At 39.1% G+C, this 24,262-nt stretch overlaps 1 protein-coding gene across 3 annotated transcripts in view; it reads left to right on the top strand.

Moving 5' to 3' along the window:
* MYPN (myopalladin) overlaps positions 1-24,262 on the top strand; it is a 102,212-nt gene that overhangs the window by 55,954 nt on the left and 21,996 nt on the right. For all 3 annotated transcript variants that reach the window (XM_008537177.2, XM_070563850.1, XM_070563857.1), the window contains exons 8-13: positions 3,002-3,143; positions 5,002-5,025; positions 7,591-7,707; positions 8,188-8,560; positions 14,557-15,144; positions 15,520-15,658. In XM_008537177.2, coding sequence (XP_008535399.1) covers positions 3,002-3,143; positions 5,002-5,025; positions 7,591-7,707; positions 8,188-8,560; positions 14,557-15,144; positions 15,520-15,658 — 1,383 coding nt within the window. The remainder of the gene's footprint in view (positions 1-3,001; positions 3,144-5,001; positions 5,026-7,590; positions 7,708-8,187; positions 8,561-14,556; positions 15,145-15,519; positions 15,659-24,262) is intronic.

Genomic DNA, 24,262 nt, shown 5'->3' on the forward strand with positions numbered 1-24,262 from the left:
CTGTTGTACTGGGCACCTGTGACAGTCAAGGGGCAGAAGGGTCTTCAATCAAACAGTTCTCTATCATTAGTAAAAACTGCTCGGATCCACCTCCAACCTAAAGCCCTATTCACATTCACTGCAGCATCGCCTAAGGTGCAAAAATATCAACTGAACTAAAAAAGGAATAAAACAATAATATGAACCTTGTAGCTGACATCTTTTAACCAATATGGGAAATGCTCTTTCTCAAAGATGTCCCTCTGTTATGCTTGTAGGTATAGATCTCCTAAGCAGGAACTGTGTCCTTCCAACTCACATTTACAGCACCTGGCACATGCTTGTCACAAAATAGGCACATAGTAATATTTATTCTGTGGTGAATAAAACTTCCATTTCAGCTCAGAGGAATTATTGCTTTCATCACTTTGTGGCTTCAGAGTGTCTCTAGGAGGAATAGAAAAAAAAAAATCCAATATCAAATGGCCTTGGAAGACATGCTTCTCAAGGCTCTGTTGTCAAGTCACCCTACAAAGAATGTCTTCCCAGAGGATCAGTATGGTGATGACACACAAGGCAGATTTGCACTTTGGATACTGTTTACCTCAGGAGGTTGTAGACCTTTGGTTATAACGACTTTCGTCCAGATCCATAATTCCTAGTTAAGACTAACTTAATCTTTGCTAGTTGGGGAATGTTTCATTTGTCTTATTTGTGTTCAGTGAAATTGAGATAAATATGATCCAGTCTGTAACAGCCTAATGCCTATGGCTGCATTGAACGTGGCACCACCTACATTATGTTCAGGTGATGTAACTGATTTGGACCCTGAAGTGCAGCAATGTGAGCCTGTTCCTTCTCGTGAGACTTTTGTAGGAAAGCACGGTGTTCAGCAATAACAATTGTTATCCTTCAAATGATGACTTTCAACAACTTTTTCTAAGTAGCTTGTAAGACGACCGTTGGCACCTTTACTGAGTATTGATGACATGTCACACTGGAATGAGCCTCCATCTCACATCACAGACATTTAAAGGGCATATTCCATATACTGTAGTATCTCAGGTATCTTGGCTGGACTCTCAAATAGAACAGAGGTCTGAACCTTCAATGTCAAGTGAACAAAACAACCAACTAATGTTGGCCTTAATTGTGAGCAACATAGTCTCACAAGGAGGTCCTTTTGCAAGCAGGGCTTTGGTGTAAACTTTGCAGATTGAGAACTGGCTCATGTATCTGAAATGAACTGCGAGCCATGTCAGAACACATAAATTGACCTCATTCTGCTTACATCCATTTTTAAAATGTGCCATATTTCATTTATTCAATCCCTTCTGCCTCAGCGACCTTTTTTTTTTTTTTTTTTTGGTTTGGTTTGGTTTTCTAATTTGTTTACCTCAAGAAAAAATGAAACTCCATTATGTACAAATCCCAGGGGTATGTCTGACTTCCATTAAACTTTTCAATAGACCCCGCAGCTGCCATTTTAGCATAGAATTTGCGCAAATATCGGGGTAGAGGGTCTGTTCACCAGCTTGCCAGGAGCACCCAAGATTCATTGATGTTCCCTGTTTACTGAAAGCATACCATTCTCGTCACTAGAAGATGTTGTTTTGGGTAGACAAGAAAGAAAACAAGTTTTTGATAGATAGTCCTTATTAATTCAGAAACCACTCTGTGCAAATCCCATCCTGAATTACTTCAGCAAACAAATCTGGGAAAGCAAAAAAGAACAAAACACTAACATTGAACTACAGCGCCCTCTGGCGGTCACAATATCAACTTACACACCCCTCTGAGGTAAAAGTCTCCTGTAGCTAAAGCCACGTGGTTATCGCAACTCCTTATGTTCTTTAGACAAAGGCCATAAACATAATAGGACCGGGCACAAAATATCAAAGTTGTTCAGACAAGAGTTGTAAACAATCACAAAATATTTATAAGAATGAATGACAAAAGCAAAACAATGACTGGCTTTCCCCTTCTCTGAAGCAAGAGCCAATATTTCCTAAAGGCAGACCCCAAAATTGTAATAAGAGAAAGTTTTGCAGCCTTTGTTACTAATAGAGCTTGTGGAGTAAGTTTAATGATAACCTTTCCATGTTTGTAATCTTCAGGCCAAAATTAAAAGGAAAAATATGCCCACACACACTCCAAAGAAGCATTTCATAATCAAATGAAGTACCAACTGCACAAATGAACATGTGACTTTCAGCTCACAGATCATGAGTGAAAGACTCGTGAAAGGAAAATGCGAGTTCCGTAGAGTCTATTCTAGAATACACCGATGTTCTACAATTCAAAGTGGATTTTGTAAACTTTTTTCCACAGAAGTGTGGAAAAGCATTTAATGATTCCTTCACAAATTTACAACACATTTTACAATGACACAAGACTCCACATGTGACTATGATTTTATAGAGATTGTCATTGTTTATATCCCTCAACACATCATCGAGACTATATTGTAAAGACCACAGAAGGAAAACAAAACTGCAAAATAAAAGTCCATTTCCAGGACTACAGAATGGGCAAAGCCAGGAAGACAGAGTTAATTACTTGGGCTGCAGAGCTATTCCACCTCACGGACAGCAACATTCTTGTGCGGAATAATATATTACTCCTATGCTTACATACCTAGCAGATACTCACTGCTGACTTATTTTATTGTTATTATATCTGGAAACAAAACTCCACTTGGGCATTTAGGAACAGAGGTACTTTACCCAAAATTAGTATTTTTTCAAACACTCCAAATGTTTCGCCTAGTATGTAATGATCTTGTCTGACACCGCAACAGACAGCAAAAGGAAGAAGACAGGAAAAAGTTTCATCTGATCTCAGATGATTCTGTCTTCAACAATACACTCAATGTACTTCCACAGAATTGAAGCTCCTGGAGATGTGAGAGATTTGGAGAAAATCCAAATGTGGGGGCAATGGTATCTTTTTCAAAATTCAACTCTGGAGCTAGATGTCAAAACTGTAACTTTGGGTTCTAACACTATTCTTCTCGTTATAGATGTTACAAAATTTATCAGCCTCTGAGGGTCAGCTGGTTGTCTTTGAATGCAGAGTAAAAGGAGCTCCATCTCCTAAGGTTGAGTGGTACAGAGAAGGGACCTTGATAGAAGATTCTCCAGATTTTAGGATTTTACAGAAAAGTAAGTTAATTGTTTAAAATTATTTTTCCGATAATTTATTTTTATAAATTTATTGTATACATTTATTTTTATAACTTTTTAAATAACTAATTAAAAATATAATCAAAAAGAATAAAATAAAAATCACTTGTAAACATACTCCCCAAAACTGAACACTATCAATATTTTGACACACACCCTCCAAAATTTTTTCTGTGCATGTTTTTTAGATAAAAATAAATCACACTCTTTTTTGTAAATTTACTTTTTTATTTTTTCACTGAACATTTCATGACCATCTTTCCATGTTAATACGTATAGATCTTTCTTACTTTTAAAAATAAATCAATACAATCAATTTCGTATTTATTACTATATGATACAATAATATGTATATATAAGTACGTATTATTATCTCCTTTTGTTGAACATTTAGATTGTTCACAAATTTTTACTGTTATAAACTATGTTTCAGTGCATGTTAACAGAGGAAATCTTTGTGAATACCTATAGAATAAATTTGAATACTGGAATTGCTACTGTAAATTCATATTTTTAGGCTTTTAATATATATTGCCAAAATGCCATCCCAAAAGATTGAACTAAATATAGGATGATCACATAGTTGATCATCCAAACTGGGACACTTTGGAGAATGAAAGAGGCTGCTGTGAATAATTACACAGGGATCCCAGGAATAAGCCAGGTCTGCCCAGTTGAGCTGGGACACATGTTGCCCTGGCTACATTCTACCAAAGCCAGCAATATATGGGAAGGCTCTTCATGTCACACCTTCACCAACAATGGCATTAAACATCTTTTTTAAATCTTCACTAATTTTATAAGCCCAAAATGGGAACACTTGTTTTAATCTGCACTTCACTAACTAGATGTAGGATGGAACCTTTTCTCATATTTATTGTATTTGTCTTTCTATTTCTTTTTTAAAAAATTACCTGTTCATATCCTTGCTCGTTTTTACTGGTTTTTATTCTTTTTTACTCTGAGAATTATTTACATATTCAAGTGGTTAATTCTTCTTTTCTTGTCATGCAGTGCTTTCCCCTTGACTCATTTCAGTCATAAATTACATTGAAATTTGTTGCTTTTTTGTCACTTTGTCTCTGCCAATCACAAAATAGTAATACTTGGATCAGTATTATATATGGGTCAAACCACTGTCAGGTTTAACAGCAGTAGCAGCAACAATAATATATTCTGAATACCATTTAAACTTAGGGGGAAAAAAGTAGTTCTATCAGTGTAGAAGATTGTAACTAAGTTCAACAACAACTCACTGAATGCCTGCAACTCCAGAAACATTAATCGAACACCTGTATTCAGCACCATGCAGGCACTTTCAGGAATGCCAGAGGATTTTAAAATAATGAACCTGCTCTCGAGGAACCTGTCGTCCATCCTGAGGCTCTTAATACTAGGAACCTTAGAGCGGGAGGTACATTCTACATTTTATTAGGATGTGAGAGCCCAAAGCCGAGAATGATCTCTCAGTCTTCACAACCTTTTTTTCCAGTAAGGCTGAATGGGTACCAATAAAAGCAAGTCGTTCCTGAATCCCAGCTAATTCAGTAACTTTTCCTCACCTAAGCATCATGTGTCCTGAGTGGAACCCACGTGTGTCCCAAGACACGGCAACATTGTTTAGTTAGCAGCTCTCTTGCTGCTCTTCTAGGACAACTGTCCTGTCCCTGTCAAGGCCATTGATGCTTAGGTCATTTTAGTTAACATTTACAGATTAACCTTATCAAATCACTGGTGAGTATGCAAGAGACTATGAAATTCTATAGGAAACTTCTGATGAAAATATAGCCTCTCAGTAAAATAAATGCTCAGAATGTTTCAATTTTTTTTCTTTTAGAACCCCGATCCATGGCAGAGCCAGGTAAAGATCATTTTAACTTTAATTTATTAGTATGTGATCAGTGACTTGATGTATATATAAAATAAAACATATCGAAATTACACTGGTGTCAAGAAAAAGTGAAAAATGAAGTTTTAGAAAGAAGATCCAAACCAACTCTAGCTGTTACTGTAAGATAAGGAAAGGAGGGGAGCTTGTGAAAATTTGAAATATATCTACAATGTCTAATATGAATACAGTTGGTTCTTGGTTATTGGGGAATGATTCTCAGGAATATTTTCCTTCCTTTCTTGGCCCCCACTCATGACCTCCCAAAGGTGGGCAGAGCAATTTCCATGATGCTAGATCAGTTCCAGTTCCACAGCCTGTGTGTCTCAAAACTTATGCATCAGATTTTGAAATTTGCAGAATCAGTAAAATGTCCATGATGGTATTAGATTTGGTTGGGAGCATAGTAAGACCACATGGAAGGGACAGTAGGTGAAGATCTTACCTCTGGAAAACACAAGCCACTCACAAACTATAGCATAAACACCTGAATGTCCTCTCTGTGATCATCCTGAAAAATCAGACTGTTTGTACCCCGGGGTAAGAATGACGGTTTGGAATTTCATTATTATAATTCTCTCTTCTGAAGACTGAATGAAAAGGCATTCCAGAAGGAGACATTGAACATCCATGTTGCATAGTCCTATACCAGGCCCTGGGGGGAACATAGTAAAGACCAGAGTGGTCTTACCTTTGCATTGCTTGTAGTGGAGCAGTATTTCTCCCCTTGAAGATATTTCAGGCTTTTGATACTTTCATCCAGAGAAGATTTTTTCACTAGGCAGTCTCATACACAAAATAATTTCAGAGTCACCCAAAAGGGGTCCCCGCCCAAAATAAGTCCTGCATTTCCCAGCTCCATGACCTAAAATTTCACAGCCAGAGAGTTCTTCCTTCCACCTTGTATGTTGCAAATACACTTTGGAGATAGAATACTTTATCTTATCGGGCAGGTATAGTGTAGCGTGAATGAACTTATCAGATCATTTTCTGAGAGCAGATTGCTGAAAGATGAGAGCACAAATGTGTGGGGAAGAGAGAGAAGGAAGTCAAGGCCAAGGGCTCAGAAAAAGGACAGAGACAGCAAAACCAAACTTTGCCTCTCCACCATTTAGGATTCTTTGAACAGCAAGAAAGGAAGACCTAACTAAAAGTGGCTTAGGCAATAGGAAAAATGTATTTTCTCATGTAGCAAAAAGCCCTAAGAAATGGCAGTCTTGAGACTGGTTAATTTAGCATCTCAGAGATCATTGGGGCCTGTTTTCCATTTCCATTCTTCCATCTTCAGAATATGCTCTTAGGCTGGTTCTACTCATATACCCAGGATAGCTGCCACAGTTCTGAGTCTTACACGCATATGACAATATCCTGAGGCAAAAATAGAGAACAATACTCTCTTTTCTCCCCTTTAAAATGTAAGGAAAACTTTCCCAGAAACTCCCAGCAAACCTTCCCTGATATCTCATTGACCAGGTTGTGTATCATATGCCACCACTTAGTGAGAACAGAGTTAGCATGACTGACTTAGCTAGACCAATCACAATTCACCAGCTCAGGCCGGGAGAGGCCGGCTTGCCTTGAAGCCCGTCACCACTCCAAGGAAAGTGGACAAAGCCAGGATTCTGCTAACAAGCAAGGAGGAGGATGAAGAGTTATTGAGTACCATGTCCTCCGGGCCAGTTTTCCTAGAGGTTGTCCAGCTAATTCAGTTCAGTTCTCATGAAGCACTGAGATGCCAAGTCTCCCCTAATACAACTATGCTTTTATGAATGGTGTTTTTAATGTCAGGTCTACTGAGTGATAACGGGAGGTTTATGCTGCCATCTTACACCTCTCTTTATTAGCTATCAAGGAATAGCTAACTAAAATAATTCTAGGCTATCATCTTATGGTTCTATCTGGGAATCACCTCTGTAGTATTCAAAGAGGGGTTTGTGCTATGTGTTGGAGTAATCCCCAAGGATTGCCATATTGTTACAAAGGAAAAAATGCATTTCACTCTACTTTCACCAGAATTTCAAGTTACTCTATCAACTAATTCCTATTAGCTAAGCAGGATATTTATTGTCCAGTTTTAAGTTGTGACCTTCATTTGAAATTACGTCATGGTAAAATTTCCCCATGGAAATAGTGAGCGACCTGGGTTTTAAAAAGTTTTATTAATCCTTTTATCTCACACAAACCTCCTTTTGCTTTAACCTCTAATTTGTTTTTGTGATTTTTAAGTTTATTTTTTCTCAGTTCCATTTTTGTCATCTGGACTGATGACATAAAAACAGAAGAAGATCTGGGAATCCGTGGTATTTAATACATTCTATTATCATAAAATCGTCTTGTCAATACTCAGTCTGTCTGTATGGAGTTGTTGGTTCAACATCTTTTGACTCATTTAGACTTCAAATAAGTCAATTCAATCAAATAATTGTTTTTAAACAATTAATACAATCAATTTCTTACATTGACTTTTATGGAATCATCATCTGATATCAGTAAATTCCATGATTAAGTCAGTAAACATTCTGTTTTACTGGCATTTAGAGGAGATCTGCACTTTGGTCATTGCTGAAGTATTTGCAGAAGACTCTGGGTGCTTCACGTGTACTGCAAGCAACAAGTACGGCACCGTGTCCAGCATTGCACAGCTGGATGTAAGAGGTAAGGGCTCCTTAGATGCCAGAACAGTTTAGACTATGACTTTGAATGTGAGTATGGAGCGTTTGTATTATCCTTTCTCACTGCTTTTCATATGAAGCTAGCTTGGCTCCCCTAAAAAACACTTGAATTATCGGGGAAAGTGTTCTTGAAAAATATCCAAATTTCAATTGTTTTTTGACATTTGTAACCACCACCCAAGTTATCCTGCTGTTACCTATTATACTCCGTAAGAAAACATTTCTTTGGTCTTAAACACACTTCTAATATTCTTTCCAAAATTGTACTTAGCATTTTAGCTTAGTTTTTTTCCTGTATCCTCACCATTCTTTAATGCCCCAGATTATGTTCACTGTTTTTGACAAGCATTTTCCCATTAGCACACTCACCTGGTTTAGATACATGCCCCCACTCAGGATTACCATCCTGTCTCAGTCTTGTCCAGTGAGGCTAATAGCACAGGTCCTGCTATTGTCCTTTCAGGAAATGAAGACGTCAGAAATAATGGGTCTCTTCACTCAGCCAGCTCCACCACCAACCTGGCTGTTATTGAGCAACAGCCATCCTCACCCAACCCAGAGCCTCCTTCTGTGGAACAACCCCCGAAACCCAAACTTGAAGGGGTTCTGGTGAACCACAATGAGCCCCGGTCCAGCTCAAGGATTGGGCTCCGTGTGCACTTCAACCTGCCTGAAGATGACAAAGGAAGTGAAGCATCCTCTGAGGGCGGCATGGTGACCACCAACCAGATCAGGCCTGACTCTTTCCAGGACAGATTCAATGGACAGGCAGCAAAAATCTCTGAGCCTTCTTCACCTGTCAAAGAGCCCCCTCCAGTTCTGGCCAAACCCAAACTGTAAGTAAAAGTTAAAGTGGATAATCAGAGTGCCTGTGAGCTTCTCTGAGTCTGCCCTTCTTAAAAATGATGGAGCTGAAAAAGGAAATTATGAAATGAGAAAACGCACATTAAATGCTTTGCAAACTGTACATCCTTATATCAATGTAAGTGTACTATTGCTATCATCTTTACAATTAACATTCTACCTCCAAGAAATGTTACACCTAAACTAGCTCAAAAAGATGTTTGTCTAAAATTAGAGGGCTCCGGATAAAGCATCTCTGCACTCAAAGAGCCCTTTCTTGGGTCTAATAATCCTTATAGTCTCTAATTTATCCTTATAGTTCCCATTTCTGTTTCAACTTAAGTTTTTGTAGTCACAATGGAAAAGATACATAGTATATTTTGGATAGTTCCTGGCTATTGCTAGATATACCATAGCAACCACACAGTAGGTTTCTTATAAATAAATGGGATAAAAGAAGAAGTCATGATTTTCAGACTCCCCTCAGGAGCCTGATGGGGTTGTCACCTAACTCTCTAGAAAGCTCCCATCAGAACCATGTTGCAATGTTCAATGTTCATCCAAAGAAAAGCAAACACAGAACGTGATACTCCGAGTATGTTCTGTTTGATCCATACATCAAAATGATAAAATATTATGTACATAAATCTTTACATATCAACATTAAAATCCACGGTAGCTGCACATACCCCCATCACCCCCATCACGTGTTTCTCTCTGCTCACCACAAGCTGTTGGTTGGAAGCAGTTCATGTTGTTTCATTTTATATTCTTCTCACTACCAGATAAGGCAAAATTCTAGGCACAAAATTCAATGTTATAAAACATGCTTCTTGGCAAGTCACATCCCGAAATGCCTCTGTCCTCTCAAAGTCCTGCCGGCCGCAGGAAATAGGAATCCACTTAAAGGAAAAAGAGGGGAAGAGGTTATTCTAGGGATACAGGAGGAACAGGAGACAAATGCAGCCAGGCCCTGTGCGGAGGAGAGCTAGAGATTTCAGAGCTGGGACACCTGGTCAGTCCAGCCTCTGTCCAGACCACGCACCTCCTCACTTCTCCCTTGCATATCCGCTCCACTCTTCTCTCTTTGAAGACTCATCAGTTCACATCTGGCCCATCATGGCATGTCCTGTTCTACCTCACAATCTGCATCAAGTTCCACTGCTAACTAAATGGTTCTCAGCAGCTCGATTCCAAATGCCAACTGGTCCAGCCAGGTCAGATGCAGAGGATTTATGTTTGCAGGGAAGAGTCAAATAGATCAAGTCAAAACTGTGGGTCGAGGCAGTTCTCAGAGAAAGGAGTTGTGAGCACAGGTAACTCGTAACAATCCCCTTGGGAACTGCATCCTTGCTGAGTCTCATCTTACCCAGTAAGATGTTCTGTTTAGGGGCTCTTAGGTATGTTAGGATCAGGTTTACCTTCATATTGCAGAAAACCCAAACTAACATTGGGTTAAACACATGGTCACACACACACATACACACACACACATGCAACCTTTATGAATCCACGTACTTACAACCTTTTCTTATTGGTTTTTACCTCATTGGTTTTAATCTTTTAGATTTTTGCATTAAAATGTATTAGCTCTCTGAATAATCTCAAAGGTACGATTTTCAGCTTGTTCCTTCAATTTGCCATTCATACAGAAAGACATAGTTCTTATAGATCTTAAAACTGCAACAGAAAGAGAAACTGTCATTTTTAAACATTGTATCATCAAAGCCTAGATAATTCAGACTTTGAAAGTTTCAACTTGAATATCAAGCTGTCTAGAGCACTGATTCTTCATCCTGGCTACACTCTGGCATAAAATGTGGAGCTTTTCAAAAGTATTTGTGCCTTCCATCCCAATTGAATCAGAATCTCTCCACAGCTTGTTCTAATGTGCTGCCATTTTGGAAACTACTGGTCTAGAGCTGGAGAATCCGAGTTACAACCCTTTATCACCCAACCCCACCCCATAGACACATCCCTCCTTATGCAGGAAAAAACAATAATTAACATTTAAAGTGAGTAAAATGTCAGACGAAAATCAGAATGTATGGGGAAAGCCTGCGCTTTAGGGGAAAGTGGTTCTCTGTCCTGGATGCATGCAAGAATCACCTAGAGCATTGCTGCTCAAAGCTCTGGCATCAGCTGGGAGCTTGACAGAAATGCAGAGTCTCAGGCCCCACTCCAGACCTACTGAATCAGAAGCTCTGGGGGTGCAGCCCAGAAATCTGTGTTTTAACAAGCCCTCCAGTGGGTGCTGAGGCTCAGTAAAGTTTAAGAACCACTGGCCTACATTGAAAGAGATAGTCATAACCATGCCTGGATCCTCTCCCAGGCCAATTGACTCTCTGAGCAGTGGTGCCCAAAGCAGTGAGGCTTGTTTGTCTTTTATGCTCTCTGAGTGATTCTAACATGCAGCCAGCATGGTAACCACTGCTAAAACCACAGCTAAAAGCTGATTACAGAGACACGTTTACTCAAAATTAGTTGTCCTAATCAGTGATGTGCTGGCAAATGTTTAACAATGGAGGGAGGCGGGGAGGCTCTGATTTGTAGCATTTGCCAATTTCCTCCCACCATGGCCAATTTCAAGCTACTGAACAAAGGTCATTGAACTGGGAATTGGGATGAGATATGCACAATCTCCTCTCTAGAGCCATCGAGAGCTGGCTCCAGCACACACTGCCCAAAATTGTTGTTGCCAAAACTGCTTTCAAAAGTATTTGACACAGTGTCCTAAGTTCATTTTGTTCTGTTTGTCATTAAGTCTTGACATTTTATCTCGACAGTTCAAAATCCCTAAGAAATTCTTTTGTATTCCAGAAACCACAACGAAAAGCATTCTTGTAATTCTGAAGCTCTAATTTTCATTCTTACAAATCTTGAAATTGATATTTGTAGCTCAAAAACTAAAAAATATAATAGCCACCATTTATCAATCAGTTATATGTTTTAGGTGATTTATTTATCAATTCTCACAACAACGTTAAGAGATTTTACTTATTTGGAAATTGGGGTCAGAAAAGTCTAGAGATTTCTCAAAGCCGCACAGATAGTGAGTGGCAGAGCCAAGATTAGGACTTAAGTCTGTCTGGAGAACCAATATTCTTGAGCATAATGTTGTGGATTATCTTAAATTAAGTTGTGGCAAAAGAGAAGATATTTTCAGGTAACCTGAGAGAGTTGATAAATCTACAGAAAGAAAGCTTGAGTATAAACTTGATTTCAGAAATCCTCATAGCAACAAGAAATGAGCAGCAGAGCTTATGACAGGCTATTTATGACAGGCTGTTATTTTGAATTAGATAGATAACTGAGGATTTTAAAACTAGTACACTTTGTAATTAATCTTCCCTTCCTTTATTCTTTCATTGCACTTTGTACCTTTATTATTAAATAGTAAGTCCCATATGTTATCTGTAAATAACCATGGTTATTTGTGTTATATGGATGTATAGTAAGATTTTTGAGCCCTGAATAGCTCATGCTATCTCTGGCATATTTCTATCCCCTACAGTACCTAACAAAGTCAACACATAGAAGAGTCAATAAAAGTTCATTGAATAATGGAATTGACACCTCGCCATGATGTAATGAATAAGTGGATACAAACAGCTGTTTTAAATCCCTTCTGAAACAAGACAGCATTTAATAAAATGAAAAAAATCTTTTCAAACAAAAAGAGACATTACTCTAAAATTAATTCTTCCGGAATCCTAGATAATCAAAACAATTTGACACTGAATCTCAGACCTCATCATGTTTAAGTTTCGTGACCCTCTATAATCCAATATGCAGCATAGAATGATAAGGGCTAAGATACCATTTGAAGTCTTACTTACAGTAAAAAACTGGTTCTTGATTTTCATTCAATGGGAACTAAGGAGAATAAGAATCCTTCAATACCAAATGATTTCCTGGCCCCTTTTTACCATCCTTATCTTCCTAAGGTTACTTACTTCTCATATACTATTTTTTTCTATTTCCATAACTACAATAAAATATTTCTGTGATATCATCAGCTTAAAATTTACTCAGACTACAGTATAAACCTGTCCTGAACACCATATAGCATTGTCATTATGCTATAGCAGTCACAGAATAGGACCTGCTGAATATGAGATCCATTAAAAATTTAAAGCTTTTGCATTTTCATACCATTGGGAAAGTTAACACCAGCAGACACAATGTTAATTGTATCTGTTTTCGTAAGGATAATCTAATGACGATATTTCTGCTTCTCTTGATTGCTTAATCTTTCATCTATGATGAAATAAAAAGGTTTAACTAATCTTTAATTATATTACTTTGTTCTCTCAGCTTAAACACTCACTTCTAAAGAGGAGGAGAAGAAAGTTACTGTGCCAAGTGGCTAATATTCCTGAATGCTTAGTTTAACTCAAGACAAGAGTTTTCATAGACGAACAAAGGATTGCACAGTCTGTGGCATTTGGCAGCAGTAATGAAAATGGAGATGAGTCTCTATTTTGTGAAGTTACTTTTCCGTATATCGTGTATCAGAAATGTTAATGAAGGGAAAGGAAAAGTTCTTGAACGCCAAGAATTAAGAAAAATCAAGGTTTGGAGAACCTTCTGGTTCAACTGCATTGCTGTTGGTGTTGACTTTCCTGACAGTATGAAAATACAAAACCTTTCATTTTTAATAGATCTCATGTCCAGCAGATCACCTTCTATGTTCCAGAAGCAACCTCTATTTCCGAATAACATAAAACCACAATGGCCTTGAAGCCCTGTGGTCTCACTTGCGCATCTTCCTATGATTACTTATTCAAGTATAAATTCTCCTAAACAGCAAAGTTTGACAGCCCTGAAAACTTTACTCATATATGATTTTTAGCATTTTTGTTTTCCGTTTTCTTCCTTAAAAAATAGTTAACTGTTGGGGGCTGGCCCTGTGGCCGAGTGGTTAAGTTTGCGCGCTCCGCTGCAGGCGGCCCAGTGTTTCGTTGGTTCGAATCCTGGGCACGGACATGGCACTGCTCATCAAACCACGCTGAGGCAGCGTCCCACATGCCACAACTAGAAGGACCCACAACAAAGAATATACAACTATGTACTGGGGGGCTTTGGGGAGAAAAAGGAAAAAAATAAAAAATAAATTTAAAAAATGAATCTTTAAAACAAAAATAGTTAGCTGTTTTGTCAAGAGAAATTAAACAGACTGTGGGACTGAAGGCAAATCATACGCAGTAATACTTCTGTGGCTCAGGTGCTATAAATGGAGAAAATGCTCCCAGCTTGATCTTTCTCCTTTTAGGAACAGGAAAAGTCTAAGGCAATTTTTATAATTAAGGTGACCATATAATCTCTTATTCAAACCACAACATTTTTTAGAGTGAAAGAGCACTATTAATAATTATGCCAGGAAAACGGGCATAAACCAGGACTGCCTAGGGTGAATCGGGATGTATGGTCACTTTATCTATAAAGCTTTGTTGTCAGGAAAGGATGAGAAAAACCAAGACACATCCAGCTGCCTTCTTAAAGTTCGTTCTGTAATGAGGCAGAGGGAAGAATACAGCACATTCTGGGAGAACTCGAGCCCTTCAGTAATTCACATCAGCGTGTAGCTCAGTGCCTTCCATCCTGAAGCTGACATACCATCTGCTTGTCTCAGAACTTTGAGCATTCCCAACAAGAGGAGCATTGTTTCTCTTTCTTTTTTCTAATTTGTAAACATTCTGAAATTGGGCTGCTATGTTGTATAACTCCAGGGTCCCAGCACAAAGAATACAATGTGAATGATACCTCTTGGAGTTGTGTGTTGTGGGGCCTTCTCCTTTCTTACTGACGATGAAACAGGCGTAGAAAGAAGGAGAAACAACTCACAAGGTGATTTTGGGTGACTCTGGTTGTGTGTTCTTAATCAGCATAAAGTTATAGACAGCCTGTCTGTACGTTTGCTGAAAGGTGAGGCTGATGGTGACGGGTTTCCCTTCTCTCTCCCCGTTCTCTCTTGTTGCGTGTGCAGCGATTCCAGTCAGTTACAACAGCTTCACAACCAAGTCTTACTGGAACAACAGCAGCTGCAGAACCCACCTCCTTCATCTCCTAAAGAGCTCCCCTTCAACATGAGTGTTTTGAACTCCGTGGCTCCTCCAACAGTGACAATGTCCAGCAAGCAGATGAAGGCCCCTTCACAGACATTCAGCTTGGCCCGGCCAAAGCATTTCTTTCCCTCCATGAGTACCACCGCAGCAGCCGTGTCCCCTTCCAGCTCTCCAGTGTTCACCCTGAGCAGCACTCCTCAAGCCATTCAGAGGACAGTGAGCAAAGAAAGCCTCTTACTTTCTCACCCCTCTGTGCAAACCAAACCTCTAGGAGGGTTTTCTATCCAAAATGAGCCACCCCCTCCAGGTCCAATAGAACCAGCACAACCGCCACTCACATTTTCCATCTCCAGTGGAAACCAGTTTCAGCCCCGCTGTGTATCCCCAACTCCTGTCTCTCCCACCAGCCGGATTCAGAACCCAGTGGCTTTCCTCAGCTCTGTTCTACCTTCTCTCCCTGCCATCCCACCCACCAATGCCATGGGGCTGCCTAGAAGCGCACCATCTGTGTAAGTGTCACCGAGGGTTCTTGACATAAAAGATGTTACTCAAGAAGGGACATAGCGTAGAATAGCTTGGTCTGGGACAGGACTCTCATTTAGTGTAGTCCTAGACAATCCTCTCTCTTAGACACAAAATGAATATTGGACTCCTTAGGACAAAGGGTACCGATTACTTTAAATAATTTGTAATAATTTAAATATTGAAAACACCTCTACAAACACAGATTCTCTGCAGGGCTCGACTTTTGCACACAAGAAGCCCTCCATTAGTGCCTGATGACTCCTGGCGTCTGGCTGCCATTTCAACCACTCTGATTTTTAGGCCTTTGTACACTGGCCAGTGCTTTTCATGGGTGTGTCAGGTGTGAATTTATTTTACAGGCCATCCCAGGGACTAATGAAGAAAAATACAAAGTCTGCCCAACCAGTGAGTGATGATTACATTCGTGAAGCTAAGAATGCAGTGATTCTAGACTTGGGGAAAAAAATGAATTTCAGTGATGTCAGATCAAACCAGCAGGTAAGATTGTTGGGTTCAGATGGTTTATTGAAATTTCGTTGTAAGGAACATAATTTTGCTTAATTCAGTCCTTGAATGCTCATTGACCTCAGTGAGGTGGACACTGCAGTCTTGGAAGGTAGAGCACAAATTAACCAAGAGTCACGTAGGAAACTCGCCCACATGGATCTTCAGTTCTTGATTACCCCAGTACTTAATTCAGTTTACCTGTCTCCATGCATTTACCCAGAATAGAAAGAAAGAGAGACTAGATAGTCTGTTGTCCGTTCCAGCAATCCTCAGCTCAGTACTGGCAAACACCATCACATCTTTGAGATATTTCAATACCTGGGCCTTGGGATGAGCTAGACTTTAAGGAACTGAGGTTCCAAGCCGTCCTTTATCTGACTCCTTCAATGTAATGAGCCTGGAGGTCTGCTCACCAGTTCCTCTCAATCTTTACGTTAGGTCGAAACATGCGAAATATCTGTTAATATCTGATAATACCGTTTGGTTCAAACTGTACAACTCCTTGCTTACTAATGAGTGTTCACGCTGAAGGAGAAAAAAGAAGTCATATGTGAACATCAAATAAAAGAAGACTATTTTCTTATTTGAGCCAATCACTTTTGCTTTTTCTAAGTTGGTTATTTTTTAAATGCAGATTTATATTTTAATAATCTAACCCTTGGTTGATTTCCCAAGGTGGGAACTAATAAAATCTATTTTGAAACATACCATAAAATTTCAGTGAAAACTATATGCCAAATATTGTGGAACTTTTGACACAAATGACCCCTGGAAACAAGGCTCTAGAATTTCCCAGACCAAATGCTATTTTCCTTCATTTTTCTAGTGGAGCCGTGGGTATATAGGATTTTACCATTGTGTTATCTTGGGCAATTTTTACTGAATGGATTCTTTCCAAAATGTGCTGCTTAAAACCTTTTTAAAATTGACTTTAAATTATTGAATTGAAGCAGAATATTTAAGCTTGCCATAATTGAGTACACTTTCCATATATTCTCTCACCAAATTACGTATATTTCTGGAAAGCAAATACCAAGGCAACTATTGTTCTCTTCCATCTTCTAGATGGAGAAACTGAGGCATGGCTGTCAAACTGTCAGTGGTAGAACTAGAACTATAGCCCTGGTCTCCAGGACACTTGCACATTTTCCCTGAAACTCTGCAGCCTTTCCCAGTTTTATGACAACACTTACCTTCAAGCCCCATAAATGTTGCTGTAACACAGATTTGTTTTCCTGTAATACTGTCATCACCTTTGTGGTTGTTAATCCTTCTGAGTATCATCACAATCAGAGCTGTGTTCAGCCTATGTCTTTTACAACTCAGACAGGGAGCAATTAGAACCCTGTAAAAATGATACCAGGTTAGCACACAGGCTGTTTGATTTTACTTTTATAGTTACTCTGTAGGTAGAATCCATGCTAATCCATTGCCCCACTCAGGGGAAAGCCAGGTTTTTCTCTTAATCGCCTGAAATGTGACTACATGTAAACATGAGCTTCCACGAGTTGCGCGCCATAAACCCGGTAGAACTCTTTATGAAACCTCCATCATGAGTTAGCTTCAGGGCTAATAGCAGGAACTGGGAGCAGTCTCAAAAATTATCTCAATCCTCTCCATCTGAATATTTGTGACATGCATCAGTGTTGTTCTGAGAGTTACTATTCTGAGAATTATGATGCATTGATTACAGAATTGGTCTCAGACAGCAACCTTGTCATGGATAATGAAAGCCAAGCTGCATAAATGCAGTTCAGAAAACTAAGGAGCTGTCTGAGATGGAATGCTTGCCTTAGGTTGGGAGATATTGGTTTTGAGGAATAAAACAATGACCATATTATAATATTGTTTTGTCCATTGCTGCCTTGAGAAATGATAGTGAAATGTCATGAAGAACTGTCTAAAACGTACTATGGCCTGTTGGTGAAGTTAGGAAGAAGCAAATTTGCTTAGAAAAGTGTAAGAACAATAGAAAAGTGGAGAACAATCATAAAAAGCACGTGTATTGATAGCCATCTATACCTGCAGGCTGAGGACACAGGAATCAAAATAATCTATTTTCTCATTTTCGTAATAGCTCCCACATTACAGGGGAAAGTAAATGATTCCTTCTGAAGAGTACGCCTTTGTTTTGCTTTATTTTGCTTTGAAAACTTTTAGGTCCAGAAAGTTGAACTCTTGCCCTATCTTAGTCCTAAGAAAATGAAGAGTAGTAATCATCCTAGAACATTTATATGGTCTAGCATCACCACATTACACTGAGCATGAAAATAAATCAGAAGTCCTTAAACAATGAGTATTACTGACTATAAACCATTTCCTCCCCAGAACTCAAACTTATAAATTATGCTTTAGAAAATGAGTTTTCTTTGATGTATCTCCCACTTTGTATTTCCCTGTTGTAATATTTCATTACAACCTTGATCCTCTTACTCGTTTCATATAACATTTTCAATTAGCAATTAACACTTGTTTTTTGATTCTTAAGACTTTGTGAAATATAAAGGTATCATCCCTTCAGATGTTCATATTGACTAAAATTCTTAGCTTTCTAAACTGACAACGAAGTTTCTTTGGGTTCGGGATAAGCCAAGAGAAAGGCAACCGATTTCAACATTTTAGGATGCATCATTTCTTATTTTGAAGAAAATCATTCACCCCCAGTGGATCTTCATTGGACAGCAATAAAATTTAAATGGTTTAGGTTAGCAAGGTGAGTCTGAGAGGTCAAAGGAACCCAGGATCACAGCATGTAATGGAGCCATCATGACCAGCGATTCTAATTCACACGTGACTTTGCATGATCTTCTGCACCCAGTAAATATTTGTTGACTGTTAATTTCTCAATCTACACTCACTCACACACACACACACACACACACATTTAATGTCCTATTTCAACTTTCCTCCTTGACCTCATTTCTCCGGAAACCTTCCCATCTGTTTATTCTGCTCCTCCTTCCCTTTTTTAAAATGAATGCTTTTTAAAACTGTCTGTGGTTCCAAGATACTGCCATGTACGATGGAGGGGGAAAGAAGTACGTAATTCTTGGTCTCCCTTTTGTTCCTCTAATCCCCTTCTTCTCTCAGCCGCTTAGTCATTTCCTCCATTTAAATCTTACCTCTTTCATCTCTTACCATGAATCCTTTATGAAAATCCTCTCTTGTGGGCAAATAGTCTTGCCATTCATTCCTTTTCTAATAAGTCTTCCACACAGCCATGGGCCTTACGTTGCACGCCTTGGGTGTGTAGAACCCTGGTTAGGGGAACAGTGATGTCCGCTGGTTAGGGGAACAATGTCGTCTCCCTGGCCACACCCAGGATGCTAGTCACAAGCTAATCCTTGTCATGTAGGTGTTCAGTGAATATTTGCTGAATTAACACACAACTTTGGGATTTACACTATTTACAGATAGGATACTGAAACTTTTGACCAAGTAGAAAAATTTGGATTTGTTTCTTATCTATGGAAAATATCTCATTTGACTATATATCTTCTGATTATACCTAATTATGGATACTGCTTGCTATGGTAGCAACCTATTTTAATCAACTGATTAAAAAGATGAAAACTTTCAAAAAGACACTGAAATTAAGCTAAACTCTGGTGTTAACTGAACATTTAAGTGTAAAGCAAATCTGTGCATCTTTTAGCAATTATTTATTCTTAAGGACAAAATTTGGATTTAAAGTATTTTTATGCAACCTCCTTGAAGGTAAAGTCTGTGTTTTATAAAATGTTGTATCCTTATTGCCTCTCATAGTATTTAGCACATAGTAGGTGCTTACTAAGAATTTGACAACAGAGACAGCAGGCAGGCAATGAAGCCCTGTTCTTTCTATTGAAAGTAGCATGTAATTATTAGATAAATAGTAAAAGAAGACATCCTCTATATATGTTCACCTCCAAGTTTATCTAGGCATCTTTTATCTGCTCTCCAGACTGTGGCTGTCCTTGGAACGAAGGAGAACACTTTCTTTAACACATAAGTCTTTCTTGAGTGAACATCGTACCCAGAGTTTTTTGGGACCCCTTTGAGCAGCCTCTTCCAACTGGTTTGATTCTATTTGATTATCTGAGCCCTAAGCCCAGACTCAGAACCTAGAGTAGAGGAAGCCAGCAGTGAGCTGAGGGCAGTAAGTGTTGGATGATGGCCCACATTCTGGAAATCCAGAGCCTTGGAAATGCCATATCTGATTGGGATGTGTCATTACCCTGTGGTTCTCAGAAAAAGGAAAGCACTCTCCAAATTGAAGAAAATTTCTGCAGATGTGTCCTAGAAGTCAAATGTCTCAAGTTGTCACATCATCAGCCTTAAGAGGATTATCTTTAAAGAAAAAAACAGAATGATATTTCCAAGTGGCATAGTCTTCTGAAATATTTTTTTCAGCTTTTCATTTTCTTTCGTAGAGCAACTAAAATTCTATGCAATTCAGTTTCACTTAAGGTCTTTAACATAAGCCTGGGAAGTATGGGTCATATGTCATTGATTTGATTGCCATACAGGCCAGATTTACACACAAAAAATATTCTCTCCTTTGAGCACTGATATCACCTACGGGCAGCTGATGCTGAAACTCCCGCTTTTACTCACAAAGGGAAAAAGGCAAGGGAGAGTGCAGAATGCAGCGTAAACCAGTTCTGGAAATTCAAAGTGTGCATCCGCTCACAGTGGATCAGTAGTGCAGCCTTTGTGCAGAACAGTGCAGAAAGCACCTCCCAATTTAACTGAAACATATTGCTTGAGTTTGCAAATTCCCTCACAAAGTCTGAGTCCCATCAGTCATAATTTGGAATGACAACCTTGATTTATGTAATAAGGGTAATCATCCTTGGAATAACCAACTCTTAGTTGCAAAGGACTATAAAAAACATAAATTCCTGTTTGGGGGATGGTGTACACTTTGTCAACAACTCAGATGTAAAGATTCAGTGCTTTAGTGACAGGCCATATATCCCTGCCACACAGTTGCATGGTTTCCTTGTTCCTGACATTCAATTTCCCAAATATTTTATGAAATCTTTCATGGAAACTCCTTGATCTACAGTCTTCTTATTTTGTTGTTCACCTGCAATTTATACATTATGTCATATAACTGGTACATTAAACAAATATGTATAAAAAGAATTTTTATTTTTTCTCCCATTAACCATTTATTTATCCAATGGGACTAATTCTTCTCCTGTTCCTGGCAATCTCGAAACCATTTTGGGGCCAGCCCCAGTCGCCTAGTGGTTAATTTCAGTCTGCTCTGCTTCGGCGGCCCAGGTGCAGTTCCTGGATACAGACCTACACCACTCGTCTGTCAGTGGTCATGCTGTGGGGGCAGCTCACATACAAAAAAGAGGAAGATTGGCAGCAGATGTTAGTTCAAGGCAAATCTTCCTCAGCAAAAAAAGAAAACCACGGCAACATTTTGGCCATTTTTCGTTCATAAAAAGCTCTATGGTTTCCAGCCCTTGTAGTAATCAAGACTCCAATCCTTATTCAAAAATAAAACCCCCCACACAAACACCCCCATTAGCACCCTACACCCCAGGGACTGCTGCAAATGGTGAACCTAAAGCCAGGAAGGGAAGTATGGCCAACTTCTCTCTTTTTTGCTCCCTTCTCCCCCACCTCACTAACTGCTGTTCCTGACTCCTTCCTTTCCCAGCCATGGAGAAATAAAACTGACCCCACACTGGCTTTGTCTTGTATGTGGCCCATGCAGGCATGACAGGAACCATCACAGGTCCTCTGCCCTGACACAATGCAGAAGGAGTACAGGCTACCCAAAGCAGCCTTCAGCTTGCCCACCAGCAAAAAGGTGCCTCGCCCCTCACTCTAGATTTCTTAGGCAGGAGTCAGACACCAACGCAATGTGGAAGGACAGCAAGCTCTCCAAATGGGTTTATATAATTTCCCTGGCTAGACACGAGGTGAAAAGCAGGTACCCTGGGGCTGGACGTGGAGGTAGGAGACTCATAGACATTAGCATTTCTCTCCAAAGTCCTCTCGCTGGATCTCCTCTCTCCTGACTTGTATCTCTGATGGAGGTGAGGGATTTAAATCACTTAACGTGTCCTTAAGCACCTGCTTTGAAATATCTGGAAGGTAGTTTGTCTCCTACACCATTTGTTTTCTCATATCTAGTCCATCTTGATGCCTCAATAGAAACTTCCAGTTAAGATCTGGTTACAGAGCCAGCCCTGATGGCCTAGTGGTTAAGTTCAGTGTGCTCTGCTTTGGCGGCCCAGGTTTGGTTCCTGAGTGTGGAACCACACCACTCGTCTGTCAGTAGCCATGCTGTGACAGCAGCTCACAGAGAAGAACCAGAAGAACATACAACTATACACAACTACGTACTGGGGCTTTGGCAGGGTGTGGGGCTCTAGAAAAAGAAGGAAGACTGGCAACAGATGTTAGCTTAGGGCAAATCTTCCCCTGCAAAAAAAAAAAAAAAAAAAAAAATCTGGTTACAGCTGTATCCTTAGTACCTAGTTATGAACTGTATATTTTAAATAACTCACTGAATTTTCTATTCTCATTACCTCCCAATCTGTAGTACTGGTAAAATAATAAATATATAACTAATATGTATACATTTATGGTGAAACAAAATGTGCATATTTTCATCATATTGTTTCTGTAGTCCCTTTGGCTAAATCAATTCAAACGTTTATAAATTCTGTAAAATCAGGCCCCAACTTGATAAAGTCAAGTTCCTAAAATTAGCTGTTTGGAATACCTAGAGACAATGTGGTATTTATATTCTCAGGCAGGCACTTAAGACCCTTATGAATATCACTCATCACACTCCTGAAGTATAGGTGTAATCAGAGCTCACCACCATGTATAATAACACTTCTTTGGAAAAATTAGTTCATACTTTCAATATAGAATTTCAGGAATTCATCTCCCCCTATAATAACTCCGACAATGTAATTAGAGAGGAATTTACCAGCCCTCACCTGTCATGTAGTAGGAGAAGCTGCAGAGAAAGTTCTTTAGCTTGGAGCAAGGACCCCATTAAAATAGCGGCTAGAGGCGGCATGGAACGGACTGGGAATTGGGAGCCTTAAATGAAACAAGCTGAGAAACCATAGACGGCCAGGACCTCCTGCCACCCTCACGAAAAGTCTGGAGTTCCCTGAACTCTAGGATCTGTGTGCGAGGTCTGAGAACTATGTGAATTATTCTTTATGAATGTAATTTTCAAAGTAATAAAGCTACCATTTAGAACCTACCTCATATGGTAAAGGAATAAAATAACTCTTCGGTTTTACTCCTACACATCCCAAAAAATAAACAAATTTGTGAAAAGGAAAAATAATGCCAATTTGGAAGCATGAATGCAATTCAACAAAGAAGAAAAATTTAAACTGAAAAGACTACAAAATATTTCAAATTTTTGGGATCTTCTGAATATATCTATGGAAAATGTTAGGTTGAATCATATGAAATTGGTTATATTCTACCATTTTTGACCTACAAAAAAATGGCAATTTCGTATAGTCCAACCTAATAGGTGGCTAGTTGGAAGCTCTAATTATTGACTTTGTAAAAATTCTATAATGTAGAAAAGTCTTAGCACTTTTAAACTAAACTAGGTTTCAACTTAGTAGAAGTGAATAATTTGTTACTTTAACTGGTTTCAATTACCTGATTAAAAATTAATAAGCTTAACTGGAGATTAATCATTTTTTCTACCCCAAAAGAGCTGTGGATTTTTTTTGCCTACCCAGTGTGAGACGTGTCTGAGAGGGACAGATTTATGATTGGTTCCAAGAAACTAAAACCAAGAAATTGTTGGTTTCTGTGTTTTCTAAGTTCCAATTCTACACAAATTCAGGTGATAATATGCATAAGACAATAACTAGAAGACATGAGTAATGTGATTTAATAGCTTGAGAACACATCATATGAATCCTGTGTGCTTCCAAATTCCATGTCAGTGGCATTCAGGTACCATTTCCATGGAGCCCACCTAAATTATAAAATTATGGTTCACTAGAGTCACAAGTTTAACCAGAGGTCTCACCCTCACTCCAAGCACCTGGCTCCAGATTCCTTAAAGATGTGGTAGTGTTGGAATAAGTGATTGCCCCCATATCATTCGAGTATTCACTCATTCTTCAGTTAGTCATTGAGTGCCTGCCATGAGTCAGGCATTCAATATTCCACATATTGTTGATATAGTGGGGAGCAAGATAAAGAAAATCTCAGCCCTTGTGGAGCTAACATTCTAATGTTGAGAAATATTCAATCAATAAACAAACAAGAAAAATACTAGATAGCAACCGGTACTATGTAGAGAATTAGAATGGAGAGTTACTTGAGATGAAGTGGCCTGGGAAGGCTGCTTTGGCGAGATGACGTTTAAGCTTGATAGCATACGGCAGGGAGAGAGAGAGGAATTCGGGCTAAGTACTAGATTTAGGGTTTAACTCGGTACACTCAAAGTGTGGTCTGAGGCCCTGTGGCAGTCTGAAAGCTATCACCTCTCCACCTTGCGATAAGTATAGAAATTGAGAGTAACCATTAAGAAATTTTAATGGATGAATAGTGGCGCCATTTCCTGAGATGAGGGTGAGCAGGGTAGCAGCATCT

The sequence above is a fragment of the Equus przewalskii genome, chromosome 1 (genome assembly GCF_037783145.1).
Source record: "Equus przewalskii isolate Varuska chromosome 1, EquPr2, whole genome shotgun sequence".
NCBI classification, from domain to species: Eukaryota; Metazoa; Chordata; class Mammalia; order Perissodactyla; family Equidae; genus Equus; species Equus przewalskii.